The 24,704-nt window shown below is 46.7% G+C and overlaps 1 protein-coding gene across 12 annotated transcripts in view; it reads right to left on the bottom strand.

Annotated features, from left to right (window-relative positions):
* Positions 1 to 21,198, bottom strand: part of Mta3 (metastasis associated 3) — a 117,553-nt gene extending 96,355 nt beyond the window's left edge. For 5 of the 12 annotated variants that reach the window (NM_001379389.1, NM_001379390.1, NM_001379388.1 and 2 more), the window contains exons 1-3: positions 21,076 to 21,177; positions 18,895 to 18,962; positions 12,654 to 12,747 (exon numbers count right to left, since the gene is read on the bottom strand). In NM_001379389.1, the coding sequence (NP_001366318.1) occupies positions 12,654 to 12,747; positions 18,895 to 18,962; positions 21,076 to 21,103 (190 nt within the window). In that variant the 5' untranslated portion in view covers positions 21,104 to 21,177. Of the gene's footprint in view, positions 1 to 12,653; positions 12,748 to 18,894; positions 18,963 to 21,075 lie in introns of all 12 variants that reach the window. The other 7 variants (NM_054082.2, NM_001171052.1, NM_001171053.1 and 4 more) reach the window with 4 other exon arrangements.
* Between the last annotated feature and the right edge of the window lie 3,506 nt (positions 21,199 to 24,704).

Here is a 24,704-nt window from a genome sequence, read left to right as displayed (position 1 = left end):
AAAGACCTGCGCCACCACCATCCAGCCTGGAACTGGAGTTACAAATGGTTGTGAGCCACCCTATGGGTACTAGGAACCAAACCTGGACCCTCTGGCAGGACAGCAAGTATTAATTGCTGTACCATCTCTCCAGCACAGAAACCCTGCCTCTTAAACATGTGTGTGTGTGTGTGTGTGTGTGTGTGTGTGTGTGTGTGTGTAGTGCATATATTGTATATATGTGGCATATATTTAAATATATGTATATTAATTTCTTATTTACATATATTTGGATATATGTGTGTATGTGTGTGTATGAATGATTTTTTTTTAATTCCTAAGACTTAGAATGACCATCTAAATGCTGGCCAAATTGTGAAGAAACTAGCCCTCACCTCCACTACCAGTGGGAGTAAATAGACAATGATAAATCACTCCCACAAAAATTTGCAGTGTCTTTCAAAAGTTAATAAATCGGGTGGCATACATCTGAAATTCCAGCTTTCAGAAACTTGAGGCAGGAGAATTTTGAGTTTGAGGCCAGCATGGGCTGCAGGGTGAAACCTAATCTCAACAAACAAAACTAAACAACGGGACCTCTGAGATGCTTGAGCAGGCGAGGGCGCTCGCTGTGCCAGCCTGGTGATGCTTGAGCAGGTGAGGACGTTTGCTGTGCCAGCCTGGTGATGGTTGAGCGGGCGAGGGTGCTTGCTGTGCCAGCTTGGTGATGGGTGAGCAGGTGAGGGCGCTCGCTGTGCCAGCCTGGCGCTCAGAGGATTACTGATCCCCAGGACCAGTGTAAAGGTGAGGAGACAACAACTCCAGAGTTGTCCTCTGATCACATGCATTCCCTCTTCTAATACTCACCGAAAATTTAAAGGTAAAAATACCATAGCATGTAAAAAGCTATCTCTCCTACTTCAACCCAAGAGAAGGGCAATGACCATCTACAGATGAACGGATCTGCTGTTATAGCCATGTAACAGGACTACTACTCAGTCTCCCAAAAGTTAAAAGAAAAATAAAACTATTGAGAGTTGCCTATGAAATGGTAATCCCTGTGCTCAAGACAAAGCAGAGGCAGAGGCAGAGGCAGAGGCTGTCAGCCTGATCTACATAGAATGCTCCACAACAGTCAGAAATACAGAGAGATGGGGGGGGGGTGTGGAAAGAGAAGGAGCAAGGGAGGGAAGGAGGGAGAGAGAGAGACAAGGAGGAAGAAGGGAGGGAGAGGGGGAAAGAGAGAGAGAGAGATGGAGAGATAGAATTTGCCCTATCAGGCACAGCGCAGACACCCAGCACTCAGCAGGCAGATGCAGGCCAGCCAAGGCTGCAGAGTGACCTAGGGGTGGGCGATGTAGCTCGGTTTGTATGTTGCTTGCCTAGCATGCCCTTAGCCACAGAAGTATGGAGGCTAGGGTGGGAGGACCAGAAGTTCAGAGTCAGTGAGGTGGCTCAGTGGGTAAGGGCCCCTCAACCAACCCTCATGACCTAAGCTGGATCCCCGGGACCCACGGGGTAGAAGAGAATGGGCTCTTACAGGTTTGTCTTCTGACCTCCACACAGGATGACGGGGACACATTCTAGGGCTCTAAACTGTCATTTCTGGCAACCCAAATTGAGAGAGCTATTCTGTGCTGTGTTCCTACTAACTGAAAAAAGGCATAGGTATTGTCATCCTCTGGACAGGACATCCAAAACTGTGCTCCAAACTTCAGAAAACCATTTCCCCTGCATGGCGAAGTCAGCTGAATAGCATGCTATCAGCGCAGCTCCAGAGAATTCAGAGGGACTGGGTACCCACAAGGTCTGTTCCCTGGACTACTTGAGTTCCCCAAGACCCTAAGCAGGCTCTGTTCTGTCAGCATTGGTTCCTGGTGAGGAATCCAACCCAGACTGCTTCATTTTTCTCACTGATCCTGGCTGATACAAAACTACTGTTTTCCACTCTCGGAGGGGAACTTGATTTCATCCCAGCTCAGGGCAAGAAAAGAGAAAGCTCTGACAAGCCTTGAAAAGATAAGGAAATTAGCTAAAGGCGAGGGAGATGGCTCAGTGGGTAAAAGCACTGGTTTGAATCCCCTGAACCCATGTAAAAAAGCTAGCTGTGCAGAGTCTGTGCAGGGAAATGTGCCCGGGAGAATGCCTAGCAGCTCATATGCCAGCAAGGCTGCTAAACACAGTGGAAATCCACAGCAACCCTGCTTAAACAAAGTGGAAGGCAGGGGGCCACATGTGGAAAAGTCCTCAGCCCTTTATCTACACATCACTCACACACACACACACACACACACACACACGCCCACCTAGGATGCACAAGGCCTTGGGTTCCATCCCCAACAATTTCTCAGAAGGGAAAAATATTTTTAAGTAGCAGCAGGAATATAAAGAATTTACTGAAGTAGTCCAGTGTCATGACATACATCTGTAATTCCAGTATTCGACAAAGACAGGATTGAAAGACTGAGTTCAAAGCCAGCCTGAACAAAGCAAGATTATGGTGTTTTGTTTGTTTGTTTGTTTGGTTAGTTGGTTGGTTTTTGTTTTGTTTTGTTTTGGGTTTTTCGAGACAGGGTTTCTCTGTATAGCCCTGGCTGTCCTGGAACTCACTCTGTAGACCAGGTTGGCCTCGAACTCAGAAATCCGCCTGCCTCCCAAGTGCTGGGATTAAAGACGTGAGCCACCACTGCCTGGCCCAAGATTAAAGAATTTACTGAAAAAAGTATCGTGATGGTTTGGTAAGAATGGGCCCTATAGGTTCATATAATTGAATGCTTAGTGTATTAGTTAGGGTTTTACTGCTGTGAACAGACACCATGACCAAGGCAAGTCTTATAAAAAACAACATTTAATTGGGTCTGGCTTACAGGTTCAGAGGTTCAGTCCATTATCATCCAGGTGAGAGCATGGCAGTATCCAGGCAGGCATGGCGCAGGAGGAGCTGAGAGTTCTATGTCTTCATCCAAAGGCTGCTAGTGGAAGACTGCCAGGCAACTAGGGTGAGGATCTTATGCCCACACCCACAGTGACACACCCATTCCAACCAGGTCACACCTATTCCAATAAGGCCATACCTTCAGATGGTGCCACTCCCTGGTCTAAGGATATACAAACCATCACACTTAGTCACCAGGAAGTGGAACTGTTTGGAAGGATTAGGAGGTGTGGCCTTGTTGAAGGAGGTATGTCACATACATGCAAGCACATGCAAGGATAAAATTGTATATTATATAAATATTAAGCATATGTATAACTGGGGTTACTCTATAAACTTGTTCAGTAGTTTACCTTAGAATTTTTAAACTCTCTCTGTCTGTCTGTCTGTCTGGGTGTGGGTATGGGCACACATCTGCAAAGGCCAAAAGCATCACATCCCTGGAGTAACAGATGGTTGTTAGCTGCCCGATACACATGTGTGCAGGGAATCACACATAAGTCCTTTAAGAAACCAGGCCCCTTTATGCCTGGTACTCTTGTTCTTCTTAATGTCTGCACAATATCACAGTGTATAAATAAGCAAGGACTCACTTAGAGAGTATGGAGACTGTTTCATCAAGATGGTTTCCATCGTACAGTGTGGAAAATGGACTCTAATTCTCCTCTCACCAACTACTGCCTGGGGTTCTCTCTGCTACACACTTCTCATAAAACCCTAGCATGGGAGGCAGACCTCACAGAAGAGAATTTTATTCACTGCTCAATAGGAGTGGTTATGCCAGAGGGACCCTGATACCTGTGGGCCTGAGAACAGCTTACTAATAGAAAATAATAACTATAATATCGTGTGTGTGTGTGTGTGTGTGTGTGTGTGTGTGTGTGTATCAGGCTGAGCTCTCAGAGCCATGATGATAATAATGAACTGATCCTCTGACCCTGTAAGCCAGCCCCAATTAAATGCTTGCTTTCTTAAGAGATAGATGTCTTCACAGCAATAGAACAATGACTAAGAGGATTATATGCTTCAATAAAAATATTTTCTTTGTGCTTGTTTTCTTTTTTGTTTGTATGCAGAGACACGATCTCATGTAGCCCAGACTGACTTTCAAACTCGCTAAGTAGCTGCGGGTGACCTTGAATTCCTGACCCTCTGGCCTCCCCTGGTGCTGGGGTGACTGCCGGGCATGCACGTCACTCACCAACAGTCCTGCTTTAGGAGGTGCTGGGGAAGGAAGCCAAGGCTTCATGTCCGCTCACAAGCACTCTCCAGCTCACCTGTACCCCAGACCTCAGAAGACTTCCTTTTGACAGAGAGAACCAGGCGCTGCACACGTGCATTCCCAGTACTGGGGAGACGGAGGCAGGAGAACTGCTCCAAATATGAGGCCAGCCTGGTCCACACGGTGAATTTTAGACTACATCCTGAGACCTCATCTCATACAGCAGAACCAAACAGAACGATCAACTGTGGAAAACTTGACTAGCTCCACTAATTATAAAAATGGCTTTCATTTAACTACTCATGAAAATACAGAGCACAAGGAGGACCCATATCTTTCCAACCCATAAATCATGTCACATAATCATAAAAGTAAAACCAGCACAAAGCCTTGGAAAAAAACTTAGGAATTACCCAATTGCTAGAATGCCTCATTTGGTGATCAATACGCAACGTGACATAATTTTAAAGTAGAAACAGAGTCCTTGCTGTTTTAAAAAAAAAAAAAAAAAAAAAAACAGAAACCGCTAATATTCGAAAGAACAGATCGATAAGAAAATGTATACCATAAAGCATAATTAACTTGTCAAATTCTAAAACTTTGTAATATTTACAGTTGATAATAATCTGGCTAATGAGACACAAACTCACTATAACTGCTAATTATAAAATGTCATTCACAAAAATAAAAACATCATAAAACAGCAAGAGGAAAAATAACCCCAGAGACACAAGTTTATTGCTTTAATGCTCTGAGAGAAAATAGATTTTATGCCAACTTCAATCAAGTAGCAGAAAGCAGTCCAGAAAGACCTGAAAGGTGTCACCAAGGGCAGGCTTGCACTCTGTCTCCAGTGATTTTTATTTTTTGAGACAGTGTCTTACATACCCCAGACCAGGTTGAATTCTTAATCCACCTGCCTCCATCTCCCAAGAGCCTAGAGTACAGTGATACCATGGCCCCCAACATGGCCTTAGACTTGATCTGAAAGGCTCACTAGGACAGCTTTCACTGACTGTAGGAAGCCAAGTCTATGTACACACATCTTCCCTGTTCTCAGGAGCTGAGGCAGGAGGACTGTTGTTGAGCTAGAGGCCAGCTTGGGCTACATGAATTGGCAGCCAGCCTGGGCTTTACAGTGAGACTCTGTCTCTAGACAAACAATAAATAACAGCGGCAACAACAACAAAAATTAACAAAAGGACTTCACATCACAGATCTCAATAAATAAGCACCTTGGAAGAAATCCTCCAGATAGGAACAGAAATGTCACCAAAGATACACAGCAGCTCACTGACATAAATCTCTCTCACACACATTGTCACCAAAGATACACAGAATGCCTATGCTAAAGGACAAACCAATAGAAGAGGAAAAAAAAAAAAAAAAACATTACCTGCTAAAGAATAACAATCTACTGAGCTCGGTATGGTAACCCACCCTTTTAATCCCAGCACTGGAGAGGCAGAGGTAGGCAGATCTCTGTGAGGCTAACCTGGTCTACATAGAGTTCTGGGACAGCCAGGGTTACAAAGAAAGAGACTCTGAGTATAATTAAATAAAGGAAGGAAGGAAGGAAGGCGGGCAGATACTTAATGAATACCCCAGAACAAGCGAATGTCTTCAAAGTTCTAAGAGAAAAATATTTTGAACCCAAAATCCTATAAAGACCCACACTAACAATATGTATGATGATAAAGACATTTTAAGGAACGCAGAGATTTAGAATATTTGGCATCAACACATTTTGTGGGGAAAAAAATTTAGATAAGCACATAGTTCAGCAGAGTGAGACACAACGGAAACAAGGGTGATGTCGGCCTGGGGTACGGTGGGGAGCAGGCAAAGTGAGACACAACGGAAACAAGGGTGATGTCGGCCTGGGGTGCAGTGGGGAGCAGGCAAAGTGAGACACAATGGAAACAAGGGTGATGTCGGCCTGGGGTGCGGTGGGGAGCAGGCAAGAGCACACACAGGACACACAAACCTCCCTACACTTTTGTTAATGTATTTATTCTGCCCGTGAGTGTAGGTCTATGTACGAGTAGGTGTATGTGTTTCTTAATGTATTTATTCTCTGTGCATGGGTGTTTCCCTTACATGTATGTCTGTAGACCATGTCCACCTGGTGCCCAAGGAGCCACAGAGGGCATTGGGACCCCTGGACTAGAGTTACAAATAGTTGTGCACAGCCCTGGAGGTCCTGGGGATATAACCCAGGTCCTCTGCAAGAGCAGCCAGTGCTCTTAATCTCTGACCATCTCTCCAGCCAGGGAAATAAGTCTTAAAAGTAGCTATGGTATGGTATGGTATGGTATGGTATGGTATGGTATGGTATGGTGTGTTGGTATGGGCCTGTAATCCCAACATTTGGGAGGCAGGGAGCAGGCTGATCTCTGTACATTGTACATAGTGAAAGCCTGTCTCAGAATCAACCAATGAATAGATGACAGCTGAAAGGCACTGAGAAATCAAGTGACAGAGATGACCAGGGAAAACAGGCAACTCTGGCTCGAGTGCCTCGGAGGGAGGGGACCAGAAGCCACAACCACAAGCCAAGCCGGGAAGCCCTGCTACCTACCAACAAGAGAAACCCACAGGTCTCTCAAGCCTCACTCGCGTCAGCATAAGGACTGACAGCGACTTCTCCTACAGGAGGGCAAGGAGTGAAGGACGCATCGCAGAGTGCCACAGCCGTAACAAACAGTGAGATGGACTAGCAGCGTCCTCTCAACAGAGGACAGCCCAGAAGCGGACAGAGCCGCTCTGTCAAGGCTTCCAGCAGACCGTGAGAGAAAATCAGCAAAGCTCTGGGACCTAGTGAGGGCTTGAGGGACGAGAGGACAGTTAGGGACTGGGGGTACAAGCTAGATGGCAGAACGCTAGCATATAAACTCAATCTTCAGCCAAAGGGGGCTGTCGATGGTGGAACACTCGCCCGGAGAGAGCCTGGGCTTCATCCTCAGGGGAGGTCACAGGGGCCTGTGATGTCATCATTGGAAGGGACATTAGGTGGGTCAGAGGTTAGCGGTCGTGCTCAGCACCATAGTGAGTTAGAGGCGAGACAAGACAGGCAAAAAGTAGCACCCGCGACCGTGTACCACCCTCACCCCCCCCCCCAAAAAAAAGGCGACAAAGAATTAAGAGGAATGACGAGGAGGAAGAGAAAAGAACTTCTGTCCCCAAACTATTCCTGAAAGTAGTGAGGGAGGGAGCCCATTATACAGAGCAAGATTACCGACACCAAAACCAAGTAATACACACCAACAGAGACAAAGAAAGCTATCCTCGTTCCCTGGATGAATGTAGACGTTCTCAATAAAATACCTGCAAAGCACTGGGAAAGCAGAGAGCAAGTAAGGGCAGGTGCTTGATCCCCACCAGTGCACGTTAATGAATTAAAGTGCCTCCAAACCAAATTCAACAAAATATTAAAGAGATCACACACCAAGTTCCAGTCAGCTTCATTTCAAGAATTCCCCTCTCACCACATAGAAATCAATAAATAAAACACAGCACATAAATCAAATCCACGACAAAAGTTCAACCACCATCTCAGCATACACAGAACAAGCCTCACAGGGTCCCACGTTATTTCACTAGAAAAACCCTGGAAAAGCCAGGCAGTGCTGGCACGCGCCTTTAATCCCAGCACTCAGGAGGCTCAGGCAGGCGCATCTCTTGAGTTTGAGGCCATCCTGGTCTACAGATCGAGTTCCAGGACAGCCAGGGCCACACAGAGAAACCCTATCTTGGGAGAAAAATCTAAGCAAACAAAAAGCCTGAAGGAATTTGAAAGACAGCCACTGTCATAGCATGACAAAGGTGAGGAAGGACAGACACACAGCCAAACCTACAGCAAACTCCCCCGTGCTTTCTCAGTGCAGTGCTTGCCTTCTCGCGCAGAAGTTACTCAAGAGTAGAAAGGGGCACAAGAAGGATAAAAAGCCCGACCATCCCTCTTTGCAAATGGTGAGGTCTACACCTAAGACCATCCTCCATTGTACAGCGAGTCCAAGGCTAGCCCCAGCTATTCTGAGACTCTGTCTCAAAACAAAATATTAAATGATTACATTGCCTACTAATAAACCTAACCGAGCGGCACAATGAAAACAGTGAAGGAAGAAACTGGAGAGAAGTGGGGACAGGCGTAGCTCAGGAGGAGAGGGGTTGCCCCAGGATTCCCAGGGCCCACAGCTGCATCCTGAGCGCCACAAAAACCAGGAGCAGCCTTTCACACCTGTGATGCCAGAACTCATGAGGTGGAGGCAGAACGCTCAGAAGCCCGGCGGCATCCTCAGCTCCACTGCAGGTCCGAGGCCAGCTCAGACATGAGACCCAGTCACAAAAATAACTGAAAGTAAGATATAGAGTAAAGAAGGGATCCGAAGGCAGAGAGGCAGCCTGTGCTGTATGCCCTAAATTGATCTACCAACTCAACCCAATCCCCATGACAGTCCCCATGACGCCCCTCATGGAAACAAGAACAATCAGAGACACTGAGTCACCAGAGGGATCCTAAGAAGAGCAGAGCTGGAGCTCCAAAATATCTGCATACCTCAAAGTATGCTGGAGCCATAGTAACAAGCCAGCAAGCGCTGCTGCAAAACACAACAGGATGGGTAGAGAGCCCACAGCTGATGAGACGGCTCAGTGGTTAGAGCACAGGCTGCTCCTTCAGAGAACCTGGGTATTCCCAGCACCACAGGCAGCTCACAGCTGTCTGTAACTGCGGTCCAGGGGATCCCATGCCTTCTTCTGGCTCCTCTGGGCACCAGGCATATATGTGGCACACTGACATACATGGAGGCAACCCTACACACACACACACACACACACACACACACACACACACACACCTAACAATCACCTAAGTTTTAGCAAAGATGAAAGGACAGCCCCTTCTGCAAAGGATGCTGGGAAAACAGGAGGCCTCTCTCACCCTGCACAAAATCAATCCAAACCAGACCAAAGCCCTTAGTGTGCAACCTGAAAGGAAAATCGGAGACTAAATACACTTTGAGAGATCTAGGCAAGGGATTGCACAAGAGTCCTGCAAGAGCTCAAGAAACAACCCTGGGCAAGCTGGGTGTGGTGGAGCATGCCTTTGATCCCAGCACTTGGGAGGCAGAGGCAGGCAGATTTCTGGGTTCGAGGCCAGCCTGGTCTACAGAGTGAGTTCCAGGACAGCCAGGGCTACACAGAGAAACCCTGTCTTGAAAAAAAACAAAAAGAAATAACCTGAGGATGCCTGGTGGGAAGGAGCTGGCACAGTGCGCTACTGCACCTGTTGCTCTGGCAGAGGACTGGATTCCAAGCACCCACATGGTAGCTCACAACCATCCATATCTCTACTTTCAGGGAAACTGACATTCTTTTCTGAACTCGACGGGTACCAGGAATGTGTATCATCCACATACATACATGCAGCAAAGCACTCGTACACATTGTGGTGGTTTCAAAAGGAATGCCTCCCCACCCCCCATGTTCTAATGCTTGGTCCATAAGGAGTGGCACTGTTATTAGGTATGGCCTTATTGGAGGAAGTGTGTCACTGTGGCGGCGGACTTTTCGGTTCCATATGTTCAAGCTACTTGCAGTGTGGTAGACAGTCTCCTTCTGCTACCTGCGGATCCAGATGTAGAACCCTCGGCTCCTTCTCCAGCATTGTGTCTGCCTGCACGCTGCCATGCTTCCTAGCATGACGATAATGGACTAAAACCCTGAACCTGTAAGTCAGCCCCAATTAAATGTTGTCCTTTATAAGAGTTGTCTTGGTCATGGTGTCTCTTCACAGCAATAAGACCCTAGGACATATAAAAAATCTGGGCAGTGGTGGCACACGCCTTTCATCACAGCACTCGGGAGGCAGAAGCAGGAGGATATCTGTGAGTTTGAGGCTAGCCTGGTCTTCAGAGCTAGTTCCAGGAAAGACAGAGTTACAGAGAAACCCTGCCTTGAAAAACAAAAGATAAAAGCCAAAAAAAAAGCTGGGCACGGTGGTGCACGCCTTTAATCCCAGCACTTGGGAGGCAGAGGCAGGTGGATTTCTGAATTCGAGGCCAGCCTGGTCTACAGAGTGAGTTCCAGGACAGCCAGGACTACACAGAGAAAATCTGGAAGCAGAGACAGACTGATCTCTGTGGGCGTGAGGCCAACATGGTCTATACAGGGAGTTCTAAGCCAGCTAGAGCTACAAAGGGAGACCCTTCCCTAGGGGGGGAAATCTTTTCAAAGAATTGACTAATGGGACTGCATAAAATTAAAAGTTTTTTTCACGGCAAAGGAAACCAGCAGATGAACAGATAGGCTGCATAATGGAAGAATAGCTTTGCCAAGTAAGAATTGGAGGGAGATTAAGTTATCTATAGTGACTCTAGAAAGAACTCAGACCAGATTTAGTGGCTCGCACCTGCAATCTCAGGACTGGAAAAGTGAGACAAGAAGATGACCAAGGAGTTTGAGGCCAGCCTAGGCTACAAGCCTGCAGTACAGTGTGAAACCTTGTCTCAAAGAGACAGAGAAAAAACAAACTCCCGGGTGCCATGGAACACACTAGTGATTCCAGCGCCTGGGAGGTGGAGGCGGGAAGATCAGGATTACAAGGTCAGACTCACTTATGTAGTAAGTTCAAAACCAGCCTGGGATACATGAAAACTAGTCTCAAAACAGAAAAAAAAAATTTTTCCTAATTTATTTTACCACACCTGTGGTAGCTTGAATAAGAATGGCCCCATAGGTTCCTATGTTTGAATACCTGGTCCCTGGTTTGGTGGAACTGTTTAGGAAGGATTAGGAGGTTTGGCCTTGTGGGCAGAAGTGTGTCCTTGGGTACTGGCTTTAAGTTTTCAAAAGATTCAGGCCATTCTGCTTCATGTTTGTGGATGGAGATATGAACAGCGGTCTCAGTCACCGCCCTGCCATGTCTGCTGCCGACTGACTTCCTGCTACTTCTCAAAGCATGGACTCTATCCTTCGGAACTCTAAAACTAATCAAACGTTTTCTTCTATAAGTTGCCTTGGTCATGGTGTTTTATTGCAGCAACAGAAAACTATGAGAACATCCCACTGTCGGCCTTTGGTCCACATATGTGCATGTGTATGCACATGCACACACACACACACACACAGGCACACACACATTCATACATGCATGCACACACACATTTTAAGCTACCAAAAAAAATAACAAATACAGAAACCACCAAGTGTACTAGCGATAGGAATTTTCCATATCTAAATAAAACGCAGCACCTTTTCTAGCAAAATTTTAGTTTCTTATATACCTAATACTCTAAATATGTCATAACAGAAATAAAATTGCAGTATTAGCTGGATTTGGTAACAAAGACCTGTATTTGGAACACTTAAGAGGTTTGAGGCGAGAAAATCATGAGTATCCACAAAGTTGATGCTCAAAAACAAACAAAAACGTAACACATTGCCCAGTTGTTTTAAAGAGAGAAAAGTATCCCCCAGTGAAACAACTCACAATGAAATGGAAATTTCCTCGAATCTCCACCCCACAAAGAAACTATTGAAAGTAAACAATAACAAACCTACTACCCTGATGGTTTGCTAATGCGAACGTTCAAATCTTTTTTATTTCAGTATGGTAATTATTTAATAAAAGTATGCATGATATAATCTAAACAGTGTGACTTGGGATTGTAGGTCAGAGGTAAAGCACCTCTCTAGCCCACTCGAGGACTTGTATTCACTCCCTAACACACACACACACAAATATCATTAAAATATAAATCATATTAGGATATATAAATTATGTCTCTGTATAAACACAGGGAAAAGAAAGAAAAAAGACAAATACTACCCCAAAACTTAAACCAGAGGAAAATGAAACAATGAAGAAATGAAGTTCCTCCAGATGGCTCAAGGGATAAAGGTGTTTGCTACCAAGCCTGACAATCCAAAGAATTAATTACAAGGTGGAAGAACTCTTGAAAGGTGCGCTCTGGGGCTGGTGAGACGGCTCTTCTGCCTCTGAAGGCAGTGAGCTTGCATGTGGTACACACACACACATACACAGACATACACACACTCTCTCTCTCTCCATATATACATACGTATATATATATATATGTATATATATATATATACACACACACACACACATGAATGTATGTGTGTGTGTGTGTGTTTGTGTGTCAAAGCACCCATATACACAAAATAAAAATTAAATTAAAAAACAAATTTAAAAAAAGAAAGAAAGAGGGGCTGGAGAGATGGCTCAGCAGTTAAGAGCACTGACTGATCTTCCAAAGGTCCTGAGTTCAATTCCCAGCAACCACATGGTGGCTCACAACCATCTGTAATGGGATCTGATGCCCTCTTCTTGTGTGTCTGAACACAGCTACAGTGTACTCATATAAATAAAATAAATCTTTAAGAAAGAAAGAAAGAAAGACAAACAGACAGACTTCATGGTAACAGAAAACATTTCCCATACATCATGAAAAGCATTTTTCTCTTGATCCACAAGAAAACCGTTTCACTTACTAGCATGCTTGTCGGCGAGCATGATAAGCGTGTTGGAGATGTCCCGTCTTCTGTAAAAGCAGACGACTTTTGCTTCCACATTGCCACTTGCAGTCTAAGAAATAAGAAGAATAAAAGTCATATGGGACCTGAAGTCTCAAATGATAAATGTGCTTAAAGGCTGGGTGTGGCGGCACATGCTATGGTGGAAGGATTGCTCAAAGTTAGAGGCTAATCAGATGTACACAGAATCCCACACCAGCCAGGACTACAGAGCTGTCTCAAAAAGACAACCAAACAGCCGTGCATGGTGGCCCATGCCTTGGAAGGCAGCACTCGGGAGGCAGAAGCAGGCGGATTTCTGAGTTCGAGACCAGCCTGGTCTACAACGTGAGTTCCAGGACAGCCAGGGCTACACAGAGAAACCCTGTCTTGAAAAACCAAAACAAACAAACAAACAGTGAAAGGTGGACAGGAGGAGAAGAGCTCCCCCTAACCTGTGTGTGTGGATGAGTCAGGGTTTCACATAACCCCGGCTGGCCTCGAACTCACTACCCTCTTCTTTGCACTTTCCTAAGCATGTACAGCCATACCAGATATGTTAATCCCTCCAATATTAAAGCCACCAATAATCCGTTCATGATATTGGAAGTGACCCCCTCAAACCCATCTGCAAACAGCACAGATTAAAGTATAACATCACCAAGCCCCAGCTCCAGGGGCTGTAGCCTGCAAGCACGCAGGACAGGCCTAGAAAAACACCCTCCGTTCAGCCAATATACTTAGTTTACCTTCACATAGGAAAATACCCAAAACTCTAAGTTCCCAACCCTGAAGCTCTTACGTCTTCTGACTAGTCTAGAATACAATCAGCACGCTGCTTGGCTTAATTTACTGCAGCTGAGGCCCAGGCTCCCATTCTCATCTCTATAAATTCTGCAGCTTTCAAGTGGGTCAACCATTCACTACTGAGTTCTTCATAAAAAACACATAAGATTGCAATAAAATGTTACTGTAATGTCCAATTTCTAACCAACGTGGCACACGTTTCTGAATGGCTCTGGACTTAGATATATATATATATATATATATATATATATATATATATATATATATATATATATATATTCAAATATAAAGAACATATACCATAATAAATTTGTCAGTTTTACTAAAATCAGCAGCAATATTTTAGGGGGAAAATGGCACTGTAGAGATAATGCCCCTTCAAATTGAAATTATATTAAATCCCTACCCAAATGCCAATCTATTTCATAATGTTGCGATCAAACTCATCCCACAGAAGCAACGAGCCAACAACCTGCTAAATGAACAGGCCGATATTTCCATGTAAATAAAATCTAGAGCTCCACTCGAAGCTTTTCTCATTTCTGTCTCATTAGTGGGTTCTAAAAGCAAGGCTCTACAAAGATGATTAAATTCTCAGACAAACCTGCTGCAGGGAGAAGAAAGACGTTACTCAGAACATTTCTTCTTCTATTTTGTTTTTTAAACTTTTGTTTTGTTTTAAGTCAAGACCTCACAACATAACACAGGCTGCCTTAGAATTGGTAGTCCTCCTGCCTCGGTTTACCTGGTGCTAGAAAAGGTGAAGGGGGCTGGGCATGATGATGCGCACCTTCAATCGCAGCACTCTCGAGGCAGAGGCAGGTGGATCTCTGAGTTCAAGGCCAGCCTGGTCTACAGACCGAGCTCCACAATAGCCAAGGGTACACAAGCCCTGAGGGATCTGGGGGGAGGGCTCTTTGGGGTTGAAGAGATGGTTCAGTGGTTTAAGAGTACAGGCTACTCACTTTGAGAAAAAGACTCTGATTCAATTCCCAGCACACACATGGCAGCTCACAACTGTCTGTAACTCCAGTTCCAGGGGATTTAATACCCTCACAATGATATACATGCAGGCAATGATAATAATAATATCCTCGGAACCTAAGGGGGTGGCTTTGGACAAGGTGCACTCCTAGCTTGTGCAAAGCCTAGAGTTCGGTCCCCAGCAACAAAACCCTCCGCCGGGGCATACGACGCACTCCTGACTGTTGCATTGCTCCATAGTGCAGAATTGTTCTTCCCTCAGGACTACAGCGCCTTTGTTCTTCCAGGCCTACAGTACACCATGGTTCGTCCCTTCCATAAAGGACACACAAACCATTTCTCTGAAGCTCTGCTACTCTAAATAATGACCCATTGAGCAGTGGTGGGTCTGTTCCAGTTTCTGAAGTGAGGGTCTACCACAGTGAGTGGAGGGGTTGAGGGTGCATGCGTTCTGAATGCTAAGAATTAATGACTCTGAGCTCGGGAGTTACCACTGCTAGGAGATCAGAGAGGCAGAACATCAAGCATTGAAGACAAGCCTGGGCTTCACAGTGAGCCCTTGTCTCAAAACAAAAAACAAGGGCTATAATCACGGCTCAGTATCCTTGCACTGCCCTAGCCTGTCCAAGGTCCTGGGCTCAATTTCCAATACTCCAAATGGGAAGTGGGGGAAACTGATGGGAAAGCTTCCCAATTCCCGTGCCTACTACCAAGAGTTCCCAAGTGGCCCGAGGATCCTGATTAAGACTCCATGAAACAGCTCAAAGGAATCTTTGGGAAGATTATTTACAAAAGCTTGTATATGCAGGTGTGGTAAGTCAGTATTACACCAAAGATATCATCTCAGCACTCAATAGGCAGAGGCAGGAGGATTGCCCCAGGTTTGAGGCCAGATCTGTCTACATTGCAAGCTCCAGGCCAAAAGACTATATACACTATCTCAAACATGCAAGGGCCTGAGCTCAGTAGTTAGTACTGAGTAGTGTGGTGGTAGGGAGAAGAGAGGGATAAGAAGCTAAAGCTATTTCTCAACACCACAGCACAGTCATGTGGGAGCCCTGCTGTATTCCAGCATTTAGGAAACCAGGAGTTCAAGACCCACTTCTACCTCAAAGTGAGTTCAAGGCCAGCCTGAACTGTGAATGACCCAGCTTTAAAAAACGAAAAAGGTGGGGCATGGTGGCCGCACACCTTTAATTCCAGCACTTGGGAGGCAGAGGCAGGCGAATTTCTGAGTTCAAGGCCAGCCTGGTCTACAGAGTGAGTTCCAGGACAGCCAGGACTATACAGAGAAACTCTGTCTCAAAAAACCAGGGGGGAAAAAAATGAAAAAACTTTGAGGTCAGCATGAACCACCAAGAGAGTTCATGAGCAATGTGGAAAACAACAAGATGTGTCATTTGGGAAGCAGAGGCAAGATTTCTGTGCTTTTTGAGGCCAGCCTAGTCTACATAGGGTGTTCCAGGCCAGTCAAGACTACATAATGAGAACGACTCTCAAAAAAATAAAATAGCCAGGCATGGTGGTGCACGCCTTTAATCCCAGCACTCGGGAGGCAGAGGCAGGCAGATTTCTGAGTTCGAGGCCAGCCTGGTCTACAGAGTGAGTTCCAGGACAGCCAGGACTATACAGAGAAACCCTGTCTTGAAAAACCAAAAATAAAATAAAATAAAATATGTAGGCTCGACCTTTGTTTTTGTGGGTGTGTGGGTGTGTGTACATGAAGAGACCAGAGATCCTGGGATTGCTTCTAACACCTGGGTTCTGGGGACAGACTTTGGCTCAAGTGCTCAGGCTTGGTGGTGAGCCATTTTACCGAGTGAATGGACCATCTCGCCAGCCCTTTTTCCTCCTTTTATATATATTTTTTTCGTCTAGGGCACACAGCTCTAGAAATAGTAAGCAAAAGCTGTACCACACGGCCTTGAGTTAAATATCTGAAGGTGATAAATGAAGTGGAAAAAGCAAGCAAGGAGGCATTTTTGTTTTTGAGACAAGGTCTCATGTTCTTCGGGCTGGCCTTGAGCTCTCCCTCTCTGTGAGCCGATGAGCACTCCCCATGCCCAGCCTCTACTCCCCCATACTGGGAGGACTGGTATGGAGCACCACACCTAGTTTTTCGGTGCGGGGCAGGCAAGCTCTCCCCACTGAGCCACATTTGGCCCTTTCACACACTGGACAAGCCTAAGTGATGTATAGCGTGTATGTAAGAGATGAAGACATTCGCCATAGTCTCACAGATAAAAAGCAAAATCACAGCTGTGCTAAGTTTAAAATGTCACACACAGGATTGTGCTCTATAAACATGGAATCTGGGATGCAAATGTGTCGCCTCTCGTGAGTGAGGATGGTGACAAAACCCAGGACCTTGAACAATCTTCTTAAAGAAAAGTCTGGAACTTTTACATTCAAAACTAAACCCTCTTGATGAGCACAGCTCGGTATGGCACATCTTGTACGCTTTCTTGCCATAGGTGATTCAGGACTCTGAGCCCTGCATTGAAGAGTCCCAGGCTAGAGCACCAGGAGTTCACAGCCAGCCTGGGCTACATGAAACTGTGGGCTTACAGGCAATTCTACTAGGCTCCTCCTAAGGACCTACCTAGCAAGCTTAGGTCATCACTTGCCACCTGCTTCGATTACTGACCTCCAGGTGCAGGACTTCTAGCCACCCTAGTTCTCTCTCCCCCAGTTCCCATGTGTTCCGGCTGGGCCCTCTCTCCCCCTTTCTGTCCTTTTCTGCCCCTGTGCCTCTTGCTCCCGTCCACCTGCCTCTAACCCTCTCCAGCCCCCTCCTCCTTTATATCAGGTTTCTTTGCATGGTGTGACTTCCCATGGGGCACCTTGGCATGATCCCACCAGGTACCACCCACCCTCCCATCTACCCCACCGGGGTGGGGGTGTGGGGGAGCTTATCATATTTCATAACACAAACCCTGTCTCAAAACCAGAAACCAAGCCAGGCGTGGTGGTGCACGCCTTTAATCCCAGCACTCAGGAGGCAGAGGCAGGCAGATTTCTGAGTTCAAGGCCAGCCTGGTCTACAAAGTGAGTTCCAGGACAGTCGGGGCTATACAGAGAAACCCTGTCTCAAGAAAAAAAAAAAAAAAAAAAAAACAGAAACCAGAACCAAAACATCAGAAACTTCTCTTTTTTACTTTCCCCTAATCTGTGCTCAGATGAAATGACAGTAATCTTTTGGAGGAAGAACAGGAGAAAACCACATATACATATAAATACATACTACGTTGTGTTTATTTTCATTTCCTGTTTTTCTAAACCAGTGTGTACCGCAGTTTTTTTGTTTGTTTGTTTGTTTCAGTCAATAGTACATTTTAAGTATTTTAGGATAAGTGGTTGGCACATAGTTAAAGGCATTAAGTAAACAATTGTTGAACTAATGAGTCTCTAAACTGTCTAAGGTTTATGCTAATATATAACATTACTATTCATCAAGTACTTTGGTTCATTTGTTTGCCTGTTCGGTTTGGATTTTTTTGAGACAGGGTTTCTCTGTGTAGCCCTGCTGTCCTGGATCTCTTGTAGACCAGGCTGGCCTTGAACTCAGAAACCCACCTGTCTCTGCCTTTGCCTACCTAGTGCCAGAATTAAAGAAAGGTGTGTGCTCTGGCCAGCTCATTTTCTTTTCCTTTCATTTTTGAGTTCTGTCTCTCTTGCTAGCTTGGAACTCTCCAAGTAGGAGAGCCTGGTTGGCTGGTGCGGAAGCCCCAGGGCAGGATTATCAGCCTGAGCCACTAAACCGGTTTTTCTTTCAGATTCTGGGAATTGAACTCAAGTCCTCATGCTTGCAAGTCATCTCCTCAGCCTCTCATTTTGTTTTTTTAAGACAGTCTCAGTGATACAACGCAGGACAAACTCAAACTAGGTATCAGGTGCCTGTCACGCCGCCGACTCATTTTACAATTTTGTGTGTTGTGGGGAGGGGTGGAGGCTGAGACTGGCTGACACTGGGCTGCCATGCCCCTGACTCTAGGCATGAACCACCACGCCCAAATTAGATTCTTCCTTCTAAAGCTCGAGGAGGAATATACTCATTCACTAGCAGATGTGAAACAGCGCTTGGGAAACTGAGGCAGGAGGATTGAGATTTTTTTGGAAGTCATTGTAAGCCTAGCTCAAACAAACATGCCTAATGTTTAAATATGAAACATGCCTACAGTCTTAAATATGAACAGAAGTCAAGTTACACACAACTGGCCTGATCTTCAAGGTTCAAAGCAATCTGAAGAAACAAACGTAACATGGGTCAAAAATCTTTATAAGAAGCCAACAAATATTCAGATGCCTGCAGAACTCTGTAATTAGCCTGGAACTGAAAGTAAAAATCACCTCTCGGGCCCTTTACCCAGTAACCCTTAAAGGGGAAGCGCTTCGGTGTTGGCCAGGTGATGCCACACTGCTCACTCACCTTGTTGAGCTCCTCTATCCGTCTGATGAGGTACGGGTTGCTGGAGGAATTCTCAAAATAAACGTAGTCTGCAAACAAAAAACGCACAGGTCTTTTCAACCAAGAGCTCACATTTGACAGCTCAGAGCCCTTTTCTTGTTTTTGTTTATTTTCCGTTTTGTTTTAGACAGGGTCACATGAGATAGCTCGGCATGTCTCAGAGAGCTTGCCTTGTTCACCAGACTGGCCTCAAACTCACAGCAGAGACCTGCCTGCCTCTGCCCAGGACTGGAGAGCTGGGATTAAAGGTGAGCCACCATCTCTTGGGCTACAATTCCCTATGCGTTAGGAAGTAGGCAAGCCACTGTAAGGCAGCCTCTGTAAGCGGTTCCAAGTTTATCACCGTCCTAGAATTCCCACCCCTGACGAAGTAGCCCAAGCTCATCTAGAACTAACTCAACATCCCCCAGCCTCACACACTCAAGTGGAGATTAGTGGTATGTACCACGTACCACATCCTGCTTACATTTCATTTTCTTTTTGAAAATAGCAGTCCGGGCTGGCAAGAACTGGTGAAGTAATTGAGACTGGCCTTCAACTCCTAAGCCTCCTGGCCCAACACTTACAGGCTGAATTTACTGGCATGTGCCACAGTGGTCACCCTTGAATTAATTATTTAATTTAAAAAAAAAAACAAAAAAAAGCATGGCTTGCTGTAATTGGGGGGAGTGGGACACAAAGGCAGGAGAATCACAAAGCAGAGGCCAGCCTCGTGCTACATAGCAAGACTTTGCCTCAAACAACAACAAAAAGCACAGGTCTTAAATCCCAGCACCTATGGAGCAGAGGCAAGCAGATCTCTGTGAGGCCAGCCTGGTCTAGGACTGAATCCTAGGGCATCTAGGCCTAAGTAGACACCTTGCCTCAAACAACCAAACAACCCCACCACAACATGATAGGCAAACCCCTTCATCACTATGTATCAGAGCTCATCAACGCAGCCTCCCACTAGCGCCTCATCCCTCCAATCCAACCAGCCCTCAACAACGATTCTTACATAAAAGTGTTGACCTGAGACAAATCAGGAGAAAAAGAAAGGCTTAACAGCCCAAATTCATTTCAAACATCAACTTAAAAAAAAAAATCGGCAGGCAGAATGTGTAAGGGCAAGCAGGTATCAAACTTTTCCTTGCTCTACCTGGGATGGTGAGGAATAGGGGCTGGGTGTTGGGTTGTTTTTTTTCCCCCCTTTTTTTATATTTGATTCAACTCCATTTAGACCCTTCTTATAAAGAAACCATGGCAAGTTTTCAACCAAAGGTACAGGATTTTTCCTCTACAGAGTGGCTGGAAACTTCCCACTATGTGTTTACCTGAGAGACTAGACTGCACAGTCACGGTCTACCTAGGCGGCTCTCTCCCAGCCCTCTGCTGCTAAGTGGCCTCATTTAGCCAGGCCATTCCCCCACCATCATCCATCAGGAGCTCGGCTAATGAGCAAAGACGGAAGAGCAAGTCTCACTCACAAACACGCCACTTATCTGAATTATTATTTTACCAGGAAGGAGGGAGGGAGGGCGTCGTGAGCAGGGAAAGTTTGTTTGACCTTATTTCTCTCTCTTCTGCAGAAGGCTGGAAAGACAGACAGCAGAGCCAACGTCCAGGCTGAGCTCTACTCCCTACCTGGGGCTGCGGCTCCCTGGCCCCACACACAGCCCCACTCTCAGGGGGACTGAACGGGAAACCGAAGGGAATGGGGGGTGAAGCAGCGACGGTGCAGGGCCCGGGCTCTGCAAACAGGCCTGTCGAGCTCTGCCCCCCACCTGGGCCACCATCGTCCCCAGCCCACGCTAACACCGAGGCAGAAGCCGGGGTTTGGGGTGAGGGGTGCTCAAGCCCCCCTCCCTCGTGCCCAAAAGCCACGCGAGGGAAAGACCACTCAGCTAGGGGGCTTGCAGGGGCTCTGTCCCTTTGGGGCGTTCGTAAAGGGGGTGTCCGATGCGTGTCCCCAGAAGAGGCCTGGCCCCGAGACGCCGGGCAGGAGCGGTGGGGGAGGGGAGTGGGGGTGGGGATCCCCCTGCGCCCCGCCCGCGGCGCCCTCAGCCCCGGGCTCCCGGGCTGCTGGCAGTAAGCGTGCGCTGCCCGGACCCCCGCTCCCACCGCCCGCTCCCCGACGGGCCGGGAAGGGCCGAGCCTTCCTACCTCCGACCCGGTACATGTTGGCCGCCATGTCCGCCCGCCCGCCCGCGGAGCCCGAGCCGAGCCCCGCCCGCCGCCGCCGCCTCAGCCTCGACCGCCGCCGCTGCCGCCGCCGCCGCCGCCTCGCCACGGGGGAGGGGGAGGGACGGGGAGGGGACACCGAGGGAGGGGGCTGTGCCCGCCCCCAGCGCCGGCAGAGCGACGCCGAGCGGGCCCGGGAGGCCGGAGCACGGCGGGAACGGGGCGGCGGGCTGCGGGGGGCCGAAGACCCCAGGGGCCACCCGCACTAGCCTCGGGGTAGCACACCAGGGTCAGGGGCTGTGGAAGAACCAGGGTGGGGACAGAGGTTCAGCCACTCCGAGCGTCTCTCTCGCCCGCGTCACCTGTCCACCTTGGGACAGGTTCTCCTTTCCTGCTTCTGTTCCCCAGGGACACCCCTCTATGTGTGACCTCAAGCACACGAACGCCCTTCTGGGTACAACTCTCCGATGCAGCCAATGCAAGCGACAGATGCTTGTTTGCGTCCCTCCCTCGTGGTGAGAGGACGTTTGGTGGCTTTAGAGCCTACAGGCCCTGGGGCCAAGAAGACCCTACGTACTTGCAGCTTGCTCAAGTCTGAGACCCAGCTATGAAAAGAACTGGAAGCTGACTTTCTCACCCCGACCACACTGGCAGGTCAGTCGTGGCTGTGCCAAAACTGGGCTGAACAAAACCGACCCCCCCCCCCACACACACACACACACACACACATCCTCTAGCCCTGCCTCTAAACAGGCTTTGTGTACAGCGTGTGCTTTGACCAGGGGAGGCCTTCAGCACAAGAGGGCTTCCTTTGCCGGTAGAAGAACAGGGTTTCCACAATCCGCAGTTTTCCCCCCATCAAAAGGAGGAGGTCGTGTCTAACAGCTTGGGGTTGCTGGTCAGCTAACTAGTTTTATGTCAAAAAGCACGTCCTCGCCCCAATCCCCGTTTTTGGTTTTTTGGTTTTTTTTTTTTTTTGCATTAATGGGGATTGAAGCCAGGTCTTTGCACAGGCTAGTCATTTAACTATAGAACTAACTTTTCATGTTTGTTGGTTTGTTTTTAAATTCTTAATACACTTATTTACTTATCTATCCATCCATGCATCTATTTATCTATCTATCATGTGAGGGCATGAATGCTATGAGATATATATGTATAGGTCTATCATAGGAGTAGAGATTGAACTCAGATAGTCAGGCCTGGCTATACTGAGCTACCTCACCAACATTACTTGTTTTAATACGGGTCTCAGTTCAGGCTGGCTCTTGTAGCCTCCTGCCTCAGCCTCCTGAGTGCTGGGTTATATTACAGGTGTAGGATCACTTGTCCCATCAGAAAGCTCTTAAGTGGCTAGTTTTCCCATGCTGAGTAGCTATAGATCCCTTTTCACGTTCCTCACACCCTCTATGAGGTTTTGAATATAGATGGTCCTCATAGTACTAAACACCTGTAACCCTAGTATTCCATAGGCAAAGGCTGGAGGCGCTCCAGTTTGTGGCCAGCTTGGGATACAGAGCGAGATCTTCCTGACTGACTCTCCCCAATGAACACATAACTTCTTTTAGGAAAGCCAAGGCATTCCAAACTACACCCAGGCCTTGTTGCACAATAAACATTGGCCTAGTATTGTGGGTTGGAGTGCCTGGTGATGCTGATTTAAAGGGCTGTGCCAAAGTAGGAGTTGTCCCGGGAAAAGAAGACTGCATTTTGGTTGAAGCTCCTCTAGCATCCAATATTGAGAATAGCAGGTGTCTGTCGATTCTTTTGTACTCTGGAAAGCCTCAGATTCGCTGGTAGCTTGCAAACTGTGAGTCCTCAGCCCTTCTGGCCCAGGGAAGAAAACAAAAGAGCTCTGGTATGCTGACAGTATAGCTGTTATTTATCATTTATCATAACTCTTTTACTGGGGATCCTACCGAAAATATAATGTGACTTATCTGAAACCACTCTCCATTTCTAAACTGACACACATCAGCTGATAGTTCACCTGGAATAGTATTCCGGCATCAGAACTAATCCCTCTGGCCCAAACAGCATGAACCGCAAAGTCTGTCTTCTACTAAGAATGCCGCCTGAAAATTCAAAGAAATGGATCATAAGTTTTAGAAGGCTTTCTCATTATTTTTAAGTAATAAATATGAACAAGAGTAGGGCTGGAGGTGCATAGGAGATGGCTCAGCAGGTAAACATGCTTGCTGACAAGTTCGACCCCTGGAACAAATACATTGGAAAGAGAAAATTAATTCCCAAAAGTTGTCCACAGAGCCCCACATGTACATCATGGACTTCATACATGCACAGATAAACATGCCCATCATAAACTTCATACATGCACACATACACACATGCCCATCATAGACTTCACACATGCACACATACACACATACACACATGCCCATTATAGCCTACATACATGCACACATACACACTAAGTTTTTCTTAAAGTCCAGTTGGGGGGTAGAGGCAGGAATAGCAGGAGTTCAAGATTATCCTAAACTGCACGGGGAATTTGAGGTTAGCCTGAGCTCCATGGCTGGGTTATAGCTGACTAAGATGTGACTAGATCCTACCATACCTGAAGCTCTGGGTTAGAGGCCCACCAGAAAATAAGTCAAGAATGATAGCCTATGCTTCTAAACCCAATCCTTGGGTTGAAAGTGAAGGTAGGAAGACGGCAGGAAGGAGAAACTCAAGTTTTCCTCAGCTACACAATTTCATGACGCCATCCTAGACTACATGAGAGTCCATCTCAAAAGCAAAATAATAAGTAAAAAAAAAAAATCCTTCCTCAAAGTATTTCTGTATTCTTATTACTTCCTTATCTGCTCTTCCCATTTCCTCAGGTTTTTTGAGGTCTCTATACTTACCACAACAGGTATGTGAAAAGTGCTAAGAACATTTCCCACACCTGTCCACACTCAGCTTTTCTCCAGTCATAGCCTGGAGCCCCCATTAAAGACTTAGACCTGGGTCAGAACAGGAAGTAATGGTGGTGGCCAATTCAGACTCCCCTGTCTCCCCTATCTTCTCTGTCTTAAGCTCCTTCTACCTCCAGCTCCAAAACAGGGTCCTCTATATTGGAAATGCTCAGTATCTTAAAGAGTGGGGAAGGGAGGGAGGCTCAGCAACCAGAGCATGCATTGCTGTTTCAGGAGTGCATGGAGTTAGGATCCCAGAAGAACCCTGTACTGGCTAGTTTTGTATCAACTTGACACAGCTGGAGTTATCACAAAGAAAGGAGCTTCAGTTGAGGAAATGCCTCCATGAGATCCAACTGTAAGGCATTTTCTCAATTAGTGATCAAGGGAGAAAGGCCCCTTGTGGGTGGGGCCATCTCTGGGCTGGTAGTCTTGGTTCTATAAGAAAGCAGGCTGAGCAAGCCAGGGGAAGCAAGCCAGTAAAGAACATCCCTCCATGGCCTCTGCATCAGCTCCTGCTTTCTGACCTGCTTGAGTTCCAGTCCTGACTTCCTTGGTGATGAACGGCAGTGTGGAAATGTAAGCTGAATAAACCCTTTCCTCCCCAACTGCTTCTTGGTCATGATGTTTGTGCAGGAATAGAAATCCTGACTAGCCGGGCGTGGTGGCGCATGCCTTTAATCCCAGCAC

This window comes from Mus musculus, chromosome 17, assembly GCF_000001635.26.
Source record: "Mus musculus strain C57BL/6J chromosome 17, GRCm38.p6 C57BL/6J".
NCBI lineage: Eukaryota > Metazoa > Chordata > Mammalia > Rodentia > Muridae > Mus > Mus musculus.
The sequence above is the reverse complement of the archived record's forward strand: the minus strand, read 5'-3'. Positions and strand labels throughout refer to the sequence as shown.